Source organism: Panthera tigris, chromosome B4, assembly GCF_018350195.1.
Source record: "Panthera tigris isolate Pti1 chromosome B4, P.tigris_Pti1_mat1.1, whole genome shotgun sequence".
Classification (NCBI taxonomy): Eukaryota; Metazoa; Chordata; class Mammalia; order Carnivora; family Felidae; genus Panthera; species Panthera tigris.
Window position 1 is genome coordinate 61,994,856 of NC_056666.1, and position 12,195 is coordinate 62,007,050.

The following is a 12,195-nucleotide window of genomic DNA, read 5'->3' on the forward strand; positions in this document are numbered from 1 at the left end:
CTCAAAAACCTTTAAGGACATCCACTCTATCTCTATAGTTTGGACGTTTAGATGATAACTCCAATATTCACTTACAAATAGGTCAGTGATATTTGCCACGATTTTCTTCCCTTAATAAACATTCATTTATTATTATTATTATTATTATTATTATTATTTTTACTAAGCGTTGTTTTATGTTAGGATTCTGCCCTTCTGTTACATTTCAACATACCTACTTACAAATTCCAAAATATGCTGAAGCATTAAAAACTTGTATGTTTACTAGTAAACATACTAGTAAAAACTAGTATGTTTCTACCATTAGCTGTTAGGTCAAGAATTTAATCTCTGTTACATAGGATGGGGGATAAAACGAGGTTTGGTGGGCGGGGGGTGGGGGTGGTGGGAGATTAATCTTCAGTAGCATTACAAGTATTTTTTTTTATCGTGAAAAGCATGACTGTATATTGAAATATACAGGATCAAAAAGTCAGTCCAGCTGGATTATGTTTATTTGGTTTTTGGTTTTAGTTTTTATGATTATTCTTACAAATAAAGATGAGAGACCTAATTGTGCTTCTGACTTTAATCTGTGACAATTTCATGATGGTGGTGGTGATGATGATGATGACGATGACGACGACAAGGACTACAAGGACAGCTGAGAGGTATTCTGGGTTTCCCATGTGCCCGCCACTGTGCCAAATATCTTATGTGGCGTGCTCCGGTTAACTACACAATGACCCTACACCATGATGTAGGAACATGGCTGGATGAGGTGAGCCCACCCAGTTGGTCAGTGGAGAGCCTGGCCTTAGATTCAGGTGAGTGCTGCTAATCACTCTACTCCAGACTCCCTCCTCCCAGTCTCAGAAACCCTTGATCTAGAACTCAGAGCAGCTTTCTCCCATGTGCATACCTGGGCTGCCTCCAATATGAAAGGGACTGGCTCCCATTTGAGGATGACAGTCATGCATTGCAAGTAGACTACCAAACAGAAATTAAGAGACGGAACATACGTCAGAATTTGTATCACATACAGCAAAGTGATGACATAAAAGGATGTGGAAAGGGGCGCTTGGGTGGCTCAGTCAGTTGAGCATCTGACTTCGGCTCAGGTCACGATCTCGCAGTTGGTGAGTTTGGGGCCCGTGTCGGGCTCTGTGCTGACAGCTCAGAGCCTGGAGAACACTTCAGATTCTGTGTCCACCTCTCTCTCTGTTCTTCCCCCACTCACAGTCTGCCTCTCTCTCTCTCTCTCTCAAAAATAAAGATTAAAAAAAAAAGGATGTGGAAAAAGGCAGCTGCAATGGATCTTTCAGTATTTCCATCTTACAGTGAGGTGCAAATCTAACTTTTCTAATTTCCAACACTACATCTGATGAAGCAGGAAGCTTATGTTCACATTCTAATCAGAAAAATAATATAAACAAAAATTTCAGCTTTGGAGTATGGCCTAAGGGGCCAAAGTTGACTATAGCCACTGACCTGAAAAACTATGCCACTAAGGAGTAAGATGCTATCACCATGGGTAAAACAGTGGCAGGTGGAAAAGCCAGCTGAGACCAGTGACAAAAAGCTGGATCGACTGATCTGGTCAAATGTGAGATAGAGAGACACCCTAGACAATGGCTACTCCCACGGCACTGGTGGTCAGGGACAGATGGACCATGTCAAGATATCATTAGGATTTCTGTCAGTGATTGCAATGGTCCCAAAGCAGGACACTGGATGGGTAGTAAATGGGCTAGAAAGACTGGATCTATAATAGTATGAAGAGGATTTTCATGAATTGAGGATAGAAAAGGATGGAGAACATGGTAGTCTGCAGAAAATGGGAACAGAAAAGAGAACTGTAGGCCAGAAGGAAAAAAAAAAAAAATCAATCATGGCTCAGAGCCATTCACCATTAAATGCAATCTTCATTCCTCAAGTTCAATTTTATTTTACCACTTGGCATATTAAAACAAGATGCTTATTTTACCAGGTTTCATAATGGCTATTCTGGAATTTAAAAGAGTTGTTCCACAGTGACCCATGCACCATGATAATTTAACCTATTATCCGGCTGAACTAAATGCAAAACAATATCCAGAAATCTGAAAGCTTGTTCAGTTCAGCTGCATGGGTCTGTGGTGGTACAGTCCACAGTGGCAGAGGTGAATAGTTGTGATGGACAGTGAAGCTCCTAATATTTACAATTCAGTTCTTTTCACACACAAACACACAACAGTTTTTCCATCTCCTGGTCTACTCCACTGTACTGTAATTATAAGCTGCTTCAGTTCTTTCTGAAAAAAGGTAAGAATGTCAATGAGTAAATAATCACTCTCCAAAAGCGGTTCTTATTCTAATCTTACCTCTTTGTTGAGATGTGTGGGCATTTCAATGAAAGATCTAAGGCTCACAATCTGTTTGTCCATTGGATATCTATCTGTTATGTTATTGAGAATGTTGATGGAGGTTGTGATACAGACTAGCACAGAGGTTAATCAAGGGCAAGGCTGGGGGACAGGCATGAAGGGCGGTCCCGAGATAAACATAGCCACCTCTGTAGATGAAGAGATGCCCCCCCATTTCTACCAAGCTGTCACTGGAGGTCACCTCCACTGGCCAGGCTATAGATTTGTCCCCATGTAGACTTAAGAATTTGACTTGTTTTGAGGCCCCTGGGTGGCTCAGTCAGTTAAGTGGTTGACTTTGGCTCAGGTCATGATCTCACTGTTCATGAGTTCGAGCCCCGCATCAGGCTCTGTGCTGATGGCTCAGAGTCTAGAGCCTGCTTCAGATCCTGTGTCTCTGTCTCTCTCTTCCCCTCCCCTACTTGAGCTCACTTGCTCTCTCTCTCTCAAAAAAATAAACATAAAAAAATTTTTTTTAAAGGAATTTTACTTGTTTTCCAGGACTCAGAGATATGGCCTATGATTTATGTTGGTTGCAAGGGAATGATGTGTAAGACTGGGAATAGACAGACTGGGACAAAAACTGTGACCTCTACTAAAAATGAAACAAACAGAACAAATAAACGAAAACACAGCCCTGAAAGCCACATACCTGGAAGAGGGGACCTCCACTGTCTAATGTCCATTCTTAAAGGCATCTCATGGTTGAGGTCATTATGGGAAAGTCAGGTATCACTAAATTCTCTCTTTTTTCTTCAGGTTTTACTTTTACAAGTCTGCCACAAGATTATAAAAGATATTTAAAATAGCTTAAAATGTCTAGACACCCTGTGAGAATGTAATGAAGAATCAATAACAAATAAATTACTCTTAAATATGATTTAGTGATATTTCCTCTGTAATGCAGGGAAATCACATTAGAGAGCAGGGGAAAAGGGCAACTCTAAAGAGTAGGACCAACAGTATTGATTCCTTTAAACAATCCAAATTACACGGGCTGCTTTCCAGATATACATCACTATTGCAAGTCAACAGTCTAACATATAGTCTGTAAGAGGAATAATGAAAAACCTAGGTGCATTTTCAGCCTATGGTTCTCCTGGTGCATAAACAGTCACTATTCATCACAAACAAAAAAAGAACAGAATAATAAGCCTTCATGGTTTAAACACTCTTTCTCTACTATACATACTTCCCAACAGAGTGATTACCCTCAACACAAAGAGTAAGAGCAAATTAGTTCACTTTAAAGTTCACTGTTAAAAAGAATTCAATGCAATAATGAATTTGTAGATTGTTCTGTACGTCATGTAATGTAAGTTCAAATGCATTTTTGGTGAATAAAGGGTGTGAATGGGAGGTGGAGATGGAGGGGAGGCACAGAATACGGCAAATTCTACATTTAAATTTGCAAAGATGCCAAGTATATTCTTTTATGATAAATAATAAACTACTCCTTGAGTACACTGAAATATGTACTTGGTATGTCTTATGCCATGAAATCAGAGCAGATTAGAAACAATCTCTAAATTCATCCCGCTGTTACTGCTACAGAAAGAAAGCTTAGCTTTAGCTTCTGTGTCCTAGCCCTCCCACTCAGTAGTAGACAAGAGTGTGTCAGAAGTCGAACATCTACTCTTCGAGCTGCTTCCTGCAGGAATACTCCCGACTGCGTGTGGAGGTGGCCTGGAAGAGTCTGCAATCTGTAATGGCATATGACTTAACTTACTTGCATAAAGAATTTGTTTTTGTTTTCAGCAAGTGTAAAAATGTACAAGAACAAAATGTTCAAAGAAGGCCTATAGAGGGTGGGATTGGGGAGCAGGGTGGGTGGGGATTGGGAAGTAACACACCTGCTGTTTTATTCATTACAAGTGTTAATTTTTAGCTTTGTAAAGTCAATGGTTAAAATCGTCAAATAAGTGTCAATATAACTGTAACAGGGTAGATTACGCCCCCCTCCTCCAGAACCCTGGTTAACAACGAAGTAGGATGACAGAAGAAGAAAACCAGACAAAACCCACCTGACTATCAACATAGCCACAGGCCAAGTAGAAGAAGCACAGCAGGAGAGGAGAAAGTAGTCAGAGACTTAAAAGATAGAGGCTGAATCCTATGTACACACACACACACTCCATCACCTCTTTGGCATCATTTCATTTGGCTCTACGTTTGGCCCACTCTGTGCCACCCATGTCAGCTTAATTGGCTGTTCTGTGAACGCTCCAGGACTCTTCCTGCCACAGGACCTTGGCACTTGCTTTCCCTCTATTTGAAATGCTTTTCCCTAAATAGCCACATGGCTCACTCTTTTACTTTCTTCATGTCTCTGTTGAAATGTCACTTTATCTGAGACGCCAGCCCTGACCTCATTCAGAATGCTTATCAACACCTCGCAAAGAGTGACATATTTTAAGTATTTAAATATAAGCTCTAAGTAGACAAGATCTTTGTTCTGTTACTGCTCTAATCCTACTAACAGTTACTCAATCAACATTAAGAGAATTAAATTTGTGAAGCTAAATAGAAAATAGTCTCCCTAAAAAAAAAAAAAGAAAGAAAAGAAAAGAAAATATTCTCCCTGAATACAAGCCAGGGTGTCTGTTGTACAATTGAGAATTAGAGGTGAAAATTAAACAAAACAAACAAAAAAAAATGTCCACGATTTCCTGGACTCAATGTCTAGGCCTCTTTATCCAATGTTTCCCCCGCCCCTGCCACACACACCAGTAATATATTATATGGCCTCACTACCTCAAAATTTAAGAACACTGAAAATAATTTCAACCCCCGCCACATAGAGATGCAATACACATATCAGTTGGGAATACTCTGGATGGAAAAAGCCATGTTTCTTTTGCTGCCATTATTACAAACATTTTATCCATTGTTTTCTTTTAGCACAGGAAAACATCCATAAAACAGGACTTCTATTTTCATAAAAGCTTAATCCTACTGTTTATTGTCTTGGAGTCAGAGCTCTGAAGATCATGTCCTTAGTAACTGATCACCACATCGAAAAACTAGCATTATCCCCATTTTAAGAGGTTATTTACTAACTAGCATAAGAATTTGACTTTTAAGACTTTCTAGTGTGTAAGCAGATCAAGAACAGAGCACAAATATGAGCTAGATGCTAAACCTCTGTGTATGAACTATGAAAGAAGAAAATGTACAAAGTGTAGTGGCCTCCAAGAATTGCTAGAAGCTTCAGTTAATGTTTGCAAAGAACTTTCAAGATGAAAGCCACCATCAAAGAGCTAAGTCTTACTATTTCCACAGCTGGAATGCTTTGCTAATTTTTTTTTCCGGATGCATTAAAGGGATTTTGGAACAAATTCCATGAAAGAAAAGGATTAATAGCCTTCCAAAGAAGTTTCCATTCATTCATTTTGTTATCAAAGACACTCTCGAGAGGGCCAAGGCTCGCCTGTGTGTGGGGTCCATTGTCATCATGGAGGTTCATATTTAATACACCTGACCAAGATGACAGCCTACGAATACTCAATACTACCTTTAATCAGTTGGGAGAAAACCCTTACTGACACACCAAGCCAGTGCTCTACTACATTTTCTCCTGTACATCAATAACAATATGGCAGGCATGTCAAACTATGAGCTAAGGCCAGATTCTAATAAAACAAACCTCATCATGACCCCAAACAGTTCATACTCATATTGTGTGTGGTCCTTTTATAGCCTTTAAAAAAAAGTTCTGCATTCCAAAATATAATTGAACAGAGTTGCTAACTCTTTATAGTTTTATTCATTTAGATGATATATACTGAGCAAAAACAAGAAAATTTAGGTGATAAATATTGGATGTGGCAAGCTCTTGATGCTAGAAATGTGGCAGTGAACAAAAGAGAAAAAAAAATCTCTGTCCTCATGGGGCTTACGTTCGAGTTGGAAAGAGACGTTACATAAAATAACAAAGTTATACAGCATTTTAGAAATTGGAAGTATAGTGAAGAAAAAAGTTAAAAGAGAGAAGAGTGGAGGGTATATGATTGCATTTTAAATAGAGTACATATGGTAGGCCTTACCAAGAAGGTGAAATTTGAGCTCAAGTTTATGTAACTAATTGGCATGCTAGAGTTTCTTGAGGATAGTTATTCATACCACACTTGCTTTATCAACTTGATTTACAAAATGATTAGGAAGTGGATTACTTTAGGTAAGGTGTTTGGGGGGAAAAGAGTTTCTTGCAGAGATAAGTGGATAACTACCAGCAAAAAAAAAAAATGAAGCTCAATTCCCATCCCACTACATATAAAAAAATTAACTCAAAAGGGATCAAGGACCCAAAAGAAGAGCTAAAACTATAAAATTCTTATATTAAATAGAGTCATAAATCTTCATGACCTCAGCTTTGGCAACAGATTCTTAGGTTTGACAACAAAAGCAATCAGTAACAAGGAGAAGGAAGAGAAGGAAGAGAAGGACGGGAAGGAGGAGGAGGAGGAGGAGGAGGAGGAGAAGAAGGAGAAGAAGAAGGGGGAGGGAGAGGAAGGGGGGGGAGAGAGAGAGAGAGAGAGGGAGAGGGAGAAGGGAAAAAAAGAAAAGAAATTGGACATTATTAAAAACTTGTGTGCATTAAAAGGACACTACCGAGACTGTGAAAAGACAATCTAGAGAATGGGAGAAAATATGTGCAGATCATTTAGCTGTTGGGGATTTAATATCCTAAATATATAAAAAACTCTTACAACTCAACAACAAAAAGACAACCCAACTGAAAAACAAGCAAAGGACTTGCATAGATATATCTCCAAAGATACACAGATGGCCAATAAGCACATGAAAAGATGTTCATCATTGGCCATTAAAGAAATTCAAATCAAAGCCATAAAGATATATCTCTTCTTACCCACTAGGATGCCTTTAAACAAAGTAATGGAAAATAACAAGCATGGATATGTAGGAACCATTTGTTCCATTAATCCAGGTAGGAAATTAAATGGTGCAGCCACTATGAAAAATAGTTCCTCAAAAAGTTAAGTACATAATTACCATATGACCTAGCAATTTCATTCTTAGGTACATATCTAAGAGAAATGAAGACATAATGTCCACACAGAAACCTGTACACAAATGTTGTAATACAGCAATGCTCATAATAGCCAAAAGGTGAAAACAACCTGAATGTCCATCAACAGATGAATGGATAAACAATTTGTGGTGTATATATAGCCAATGGAATATTATTCAGCAATTAAAAGGAACTAAGTATTGGTATATGCCACAACTTGGATGAACTTCAAAATACTATGCAAAGTGAAGGTCACATATTGTATAATTCTTTTTATACGATATATCCAGAATGGGCCAATCCATTGTGACAGAAAGCAGATCAGAGTTCACCATGGGATAAGAAGGGGAGAGTTAGGAGTGATTGGTGCTTTTAGTGAAGTAATGAAAACGTTTTGAAATTAGAGAGAGCAGGAGGCACCTGGGTAGCTCAGTTGGTTGGGAGTCTGACTCTTGGTTTTGGCTCAGGTCATGAGCCGAGGTCGAGGTTTCTTGAGTTCAAGCCCTGGGTTGGGCTCTGCACTGGCAGCGTGGGGCCTGTTTGGGATTCTCTCTCTCTCCCTCTCTCTCTGCCCCTCCCCCACTCGCACTGTCTGTCTCTCTCAAAATAAATAAATAAACTTATTTAAAAAAAAGAAATTAGGGAGAACTGATAGTTACACAACATGATGAATACATTAAGTACCACTAAATTATACACTTAAAAATGGTTAACTGTGTGTTGTGTGAATTTCTCCTTAATATAAAAAAAGTTTTAATATTCAAACATATTTTTCATCAAATTTTCAGGATCATGTGTTTGTGTTTTATATTCAATAGTCCTGTATTCATTCCTGCTTTTGATGTTTGTAACATTTTAATCTTTTTAAAAAACATAGCTTTATTGACATATAGTCCACATACAACAGAATTCACCCATTTTGCATGTATATTTATTTTGGGGAGTTTTGGTGAACATAGGTCGTTTAGCAACTACCACCACAATCAAATTTTTAAAAAGCAATCAGTATCCTAAAAAGTCCCCTTAAGTCTTTTTACAGCCACATCCCCCTCTGCACATCTTTTTAGTTCCCATTCTCACATATTTTGTCATAATTCTGCCTTCTCTAGGCATTTCTAGGCAATTCTAGAAAAGGTAGAATTACAATGACAGACATTTTGTATGAACGGAATCTTACAGTAGTAGTTTTATAGGTCTGACTTTTCTTTTTTTACTATTTTATTTTTAAGTAAACTCTGCACCTGATGTGGGGCTCAAACTCACAACCCCAAGATCTAGAGTCACATGCTCCACAGACTGAGCCAGCCAGGCACTCCTGTCTGGCTTCTTTTATTTACTAAGATATGTTTGAGGTTCACATATGTTTTTTTATGTATAAGTAAATTATTTGTTCCTTTACATTTCTGAATAACTTACTATATTAAGTTTACCCATTTACATTTTGAGATCCACTGGATTGTTTCCATTTTTCAGCTATTATGAATACTTACTTACAAGACTCATATGGACCTCTTTCTATCTTTCTTTGAGGAGAATTGCTTAGCTTCATATTTAACTCTTTAAGAAACTGCCAACATTTTCCTCATCAGAATGAGGGTTCCAGTTGACCCACATTCTGGCCAACACTTAGTCTCATAAATCTTTTTTTTTTTTTTAATATATGAAATTTATTGTCAAATTGGTTTCCATACAACACCCAGTGCTCATCCCAAAAGGTGCCCTCCTCAATACCCATCACCCACCCTCCCCTCCCTCCCATAGTCTCATAAATCTTTTTAATTGCAGTCATTCTAGTGGATATGCAGTGGTATCTTCGTGTGGCTTTAATTAGCATTTCCCTAATGACCAATAATGCTAAGCATCTTTCTGTATGTTTATTAACCTTTGCATACCTTTTTCTGTGAAGATTCTGAATCTTTTGCCTATTTTTAATGAGTTATTTGTCTTATTTCTAAATTTTAAGAGCTCTTTAAATATCCCAGATCCAAGTCCTTCGTAGATATGTTTTGCAAACACTTTCTCCCAATGTGACTTGCCTTTTGAGTGACTTAACATTATCTTTTGATGAGCAAAATTTTTAATTCTAATGATGTTCAATTTGTCATCTTTTTCTTTCATAGTCTGTACTTTACGTGTCCTAAGAAATCTTTGCTTAACCCCAGTCTGCAAAGATTTTTCTCCTATTTCCTTTTAGAATTTTTGGTATTATTTAACTCTTTTGTTTAAGACCACGAGCCATTTAGAATTCATTTATAGGTATACAGTATGAGGGAAGGGTTAATGTCACATTTTTTTCCTTATTGATATTCCATTATTTCAGTACTTATTATTTAAAAGACTACCCTTTCCCCATTGAATTATCTTGGTCACTTTGTCAAAAATCAAGAGCATGTAAATGTGAGCTTATCTTTGGATTCTCAATTCTATTCTGTTTTCTACTTACTATTCCCAGCACCCCCCACCCCAAGTTTGAGTCACACTCTCCTGCTCCTTTACATGTCCAGAATCTGATAAAAAAAAACACAAAAAAACTAGGCATTGTGTGTCATACATTGTAGTGACTCTATATTCCATTCTGTTCGACTGAAATCTGCTGGTTTTACTGTTTTAATATATAATGAATTTGCCTAGACTCAAAATGAAAAATCTACTTCCTCTGCAGAGAGCTGAAATTTTTGCTCAGTTTTTTATTTTTTCTTTTGCCCGAATCTCTGGGGGAATCTCTCTTGTGCCTACACAGCTTTTTGATCAGCCAGTGATTTCAACAGAGGTTATACAGTGACAATTCAGGCCAATGAAGCTTCCCTCTCTGCTGACCAACCCGTGTATGGGTTAAAAAATTCATTCAAATTTGCAGCAAATAAATAAGTCTCCCCAGGCTTTCAGTTTTGCTTGTGCTCCCTGGGGAGGCCCACGTTGTTTAGCAGCCAGCCACGGATGCATGCAGAGTATATTACCTCAGCCCTTCTATAGCTCTCTTGTTTCCAAAAGTTCCCCCTTAAGTTTTCTGCTGCTGTGCTATGCTCCCAAACCAAATCAGCCACCTCTAACCAGTAAATTTCTGGTTTCTTTCACACCAGCTGGTGGGGGTGTGTGTGGAACGGAGTGGGGTGGGGATGGGAAGACCCTTGGGCAAGAAGCATCTCATCCAATGCAGTAGCAGTTTTTCATAAGTAAACATTTTCAAGTTCTTTGCTGTCTTTGGTCATTTTTGAAACGGTTGCATTTGGTAATTTTTTTTCCAGCTTTATATCATTTTTTTTGAAGTGAGAATCACCCAACCAACTCAGGCAGTCAGGCAGTCATTAGTGGGAGTAGCATCTTAACCATATTTTAAGCACTTATGAATATATTATCATTATCTCATTTATCATTACATGAAATCAAACAAGTTACTTCAAAAATTAGTCAACTATAGCAGGAAAAAAGTTTCTTGTTTGCAAGTATTAAATTTCAGATCCAATTTCTACAGGCTTGGTAGAACAGTAAAAGATATCATATAATTAAGGTGGCCATGATCTGTTAAGTCTACTAAGGTCTTTAAGACATATATTACTTACCTAGAAAAATTTAAATTTTTCAGGTTTTTAGACAAAAGAGTAGATTGAGTTTAGACCCAGACCCCTGTGGGGGGAGGCACTACTAAGTAAGTTTAGAGTATCTGTCTTCAAATGCTGAGAGTTCATCTGGATCTTAAGAAAATTACCTTGAAGGCTGCTAAACAATGAAGGCTCAGTAAGGTCATCACAACTGCCAGAAGGATGGTGGCCAAGTTCCGTGTGTCCCATATGGTCTCTACCAGGGGAATACTGCCCACCTGCCAGTCATAGCACAGGGTAACAGGTGCAAGCAGAAGCCACACGTTGAAGGCCAAGAGGTAGGAGTAGGTAAGGAACCTACAAAGAGAAGAAGAATCATTGAAACACGACTCAGGGTCCATGAGATGTCACTAACATTCATTTACCAAAGTTTAATTAAACAGCATTTGTATACTGTCAACAGGGTCTTACAGGAAAAGACAAAGCAAGGTGGAAGGCCGTTCATTTAGTCATTAAGTAGATCATTTTTAAACCGATTTACTAGTGCCAGGCACTGTGGTAGGTGCTGGTCTTTAAAAAGTGAACAAGTAAAGACAGTTTCCATGACATATATTTAAAAATTATCATATATATATAAATACATTACAACCTGAGATAAACGCCAAAAAGGAGAAGTCTGATGAAAGTTTACGACAGAAATGCTGTCCTGCTGCGTATGATTCCCTGGGTAAGAGACATTTAAACTGTCCTTTTTTAAAGTGCTCAGAAAACTGCAGTAGGTAGTAAAATATGTCATCATCTTTATAACAGATTGATCCATACTGAATTATTTCTTTTAAAAAATCAGAATATCTATGGTAGGGAGATGAAGTCTCTTATTCATAAGTGAAGGTGCTAGGCTTCAAGAAAAGGGAAGTACAGCCATCATCCCTGCGAAGGAGAACGGCCAGTTAGACCCAGGGAAGGAAGGAAGATAACAAACGCAGGTGGTGCTCCGGTCTCCTGGCTGTGTCTAGGCACTAAGAGAAGGTGAAAAGCATTCCAACTGACCCCATTCCTTTTCAGGGTAGAGGAAATGGAATTGATTTAAATGTGAATTTATTGGGGCGCCTGGGTGGCTCAGTCGGTTGAGCGGCCGACTTCAGCTCAGGTCACGATCTCGCGGTCCGTGAGTTCGAGCCCCGCATCAGGCTCTGTGCTGACAGCTCAGAGCCTGGAGCCTGTTTCAGATTCTGTGTCT

General features: G+C 38.4%; 1 protein-coding gene across 1 annotated transcript in view; it reads right to left on the reverse strand.

Moving 5' to 3' along the window:
- TMTC1 (transmembrane O-mannosyltransferase targeting cadherins 1) overlaps window positions 1-12,195 on the reverse strand; it is a 275,658-nt gene that overhangs the window by 119,281 nt on the left and 144,182 nt on the right. The window contains exon 8 of the mRNA XM_007098851.2: window positions 11,123-11,312. Coding sequence (XP_007098913.2) covers window positions 11,123-11,312 — 190 coding nt within the window. The remainder of the gene's footprint in view (window positions 1-11,122; window positions 11,313-12,195) is intronic.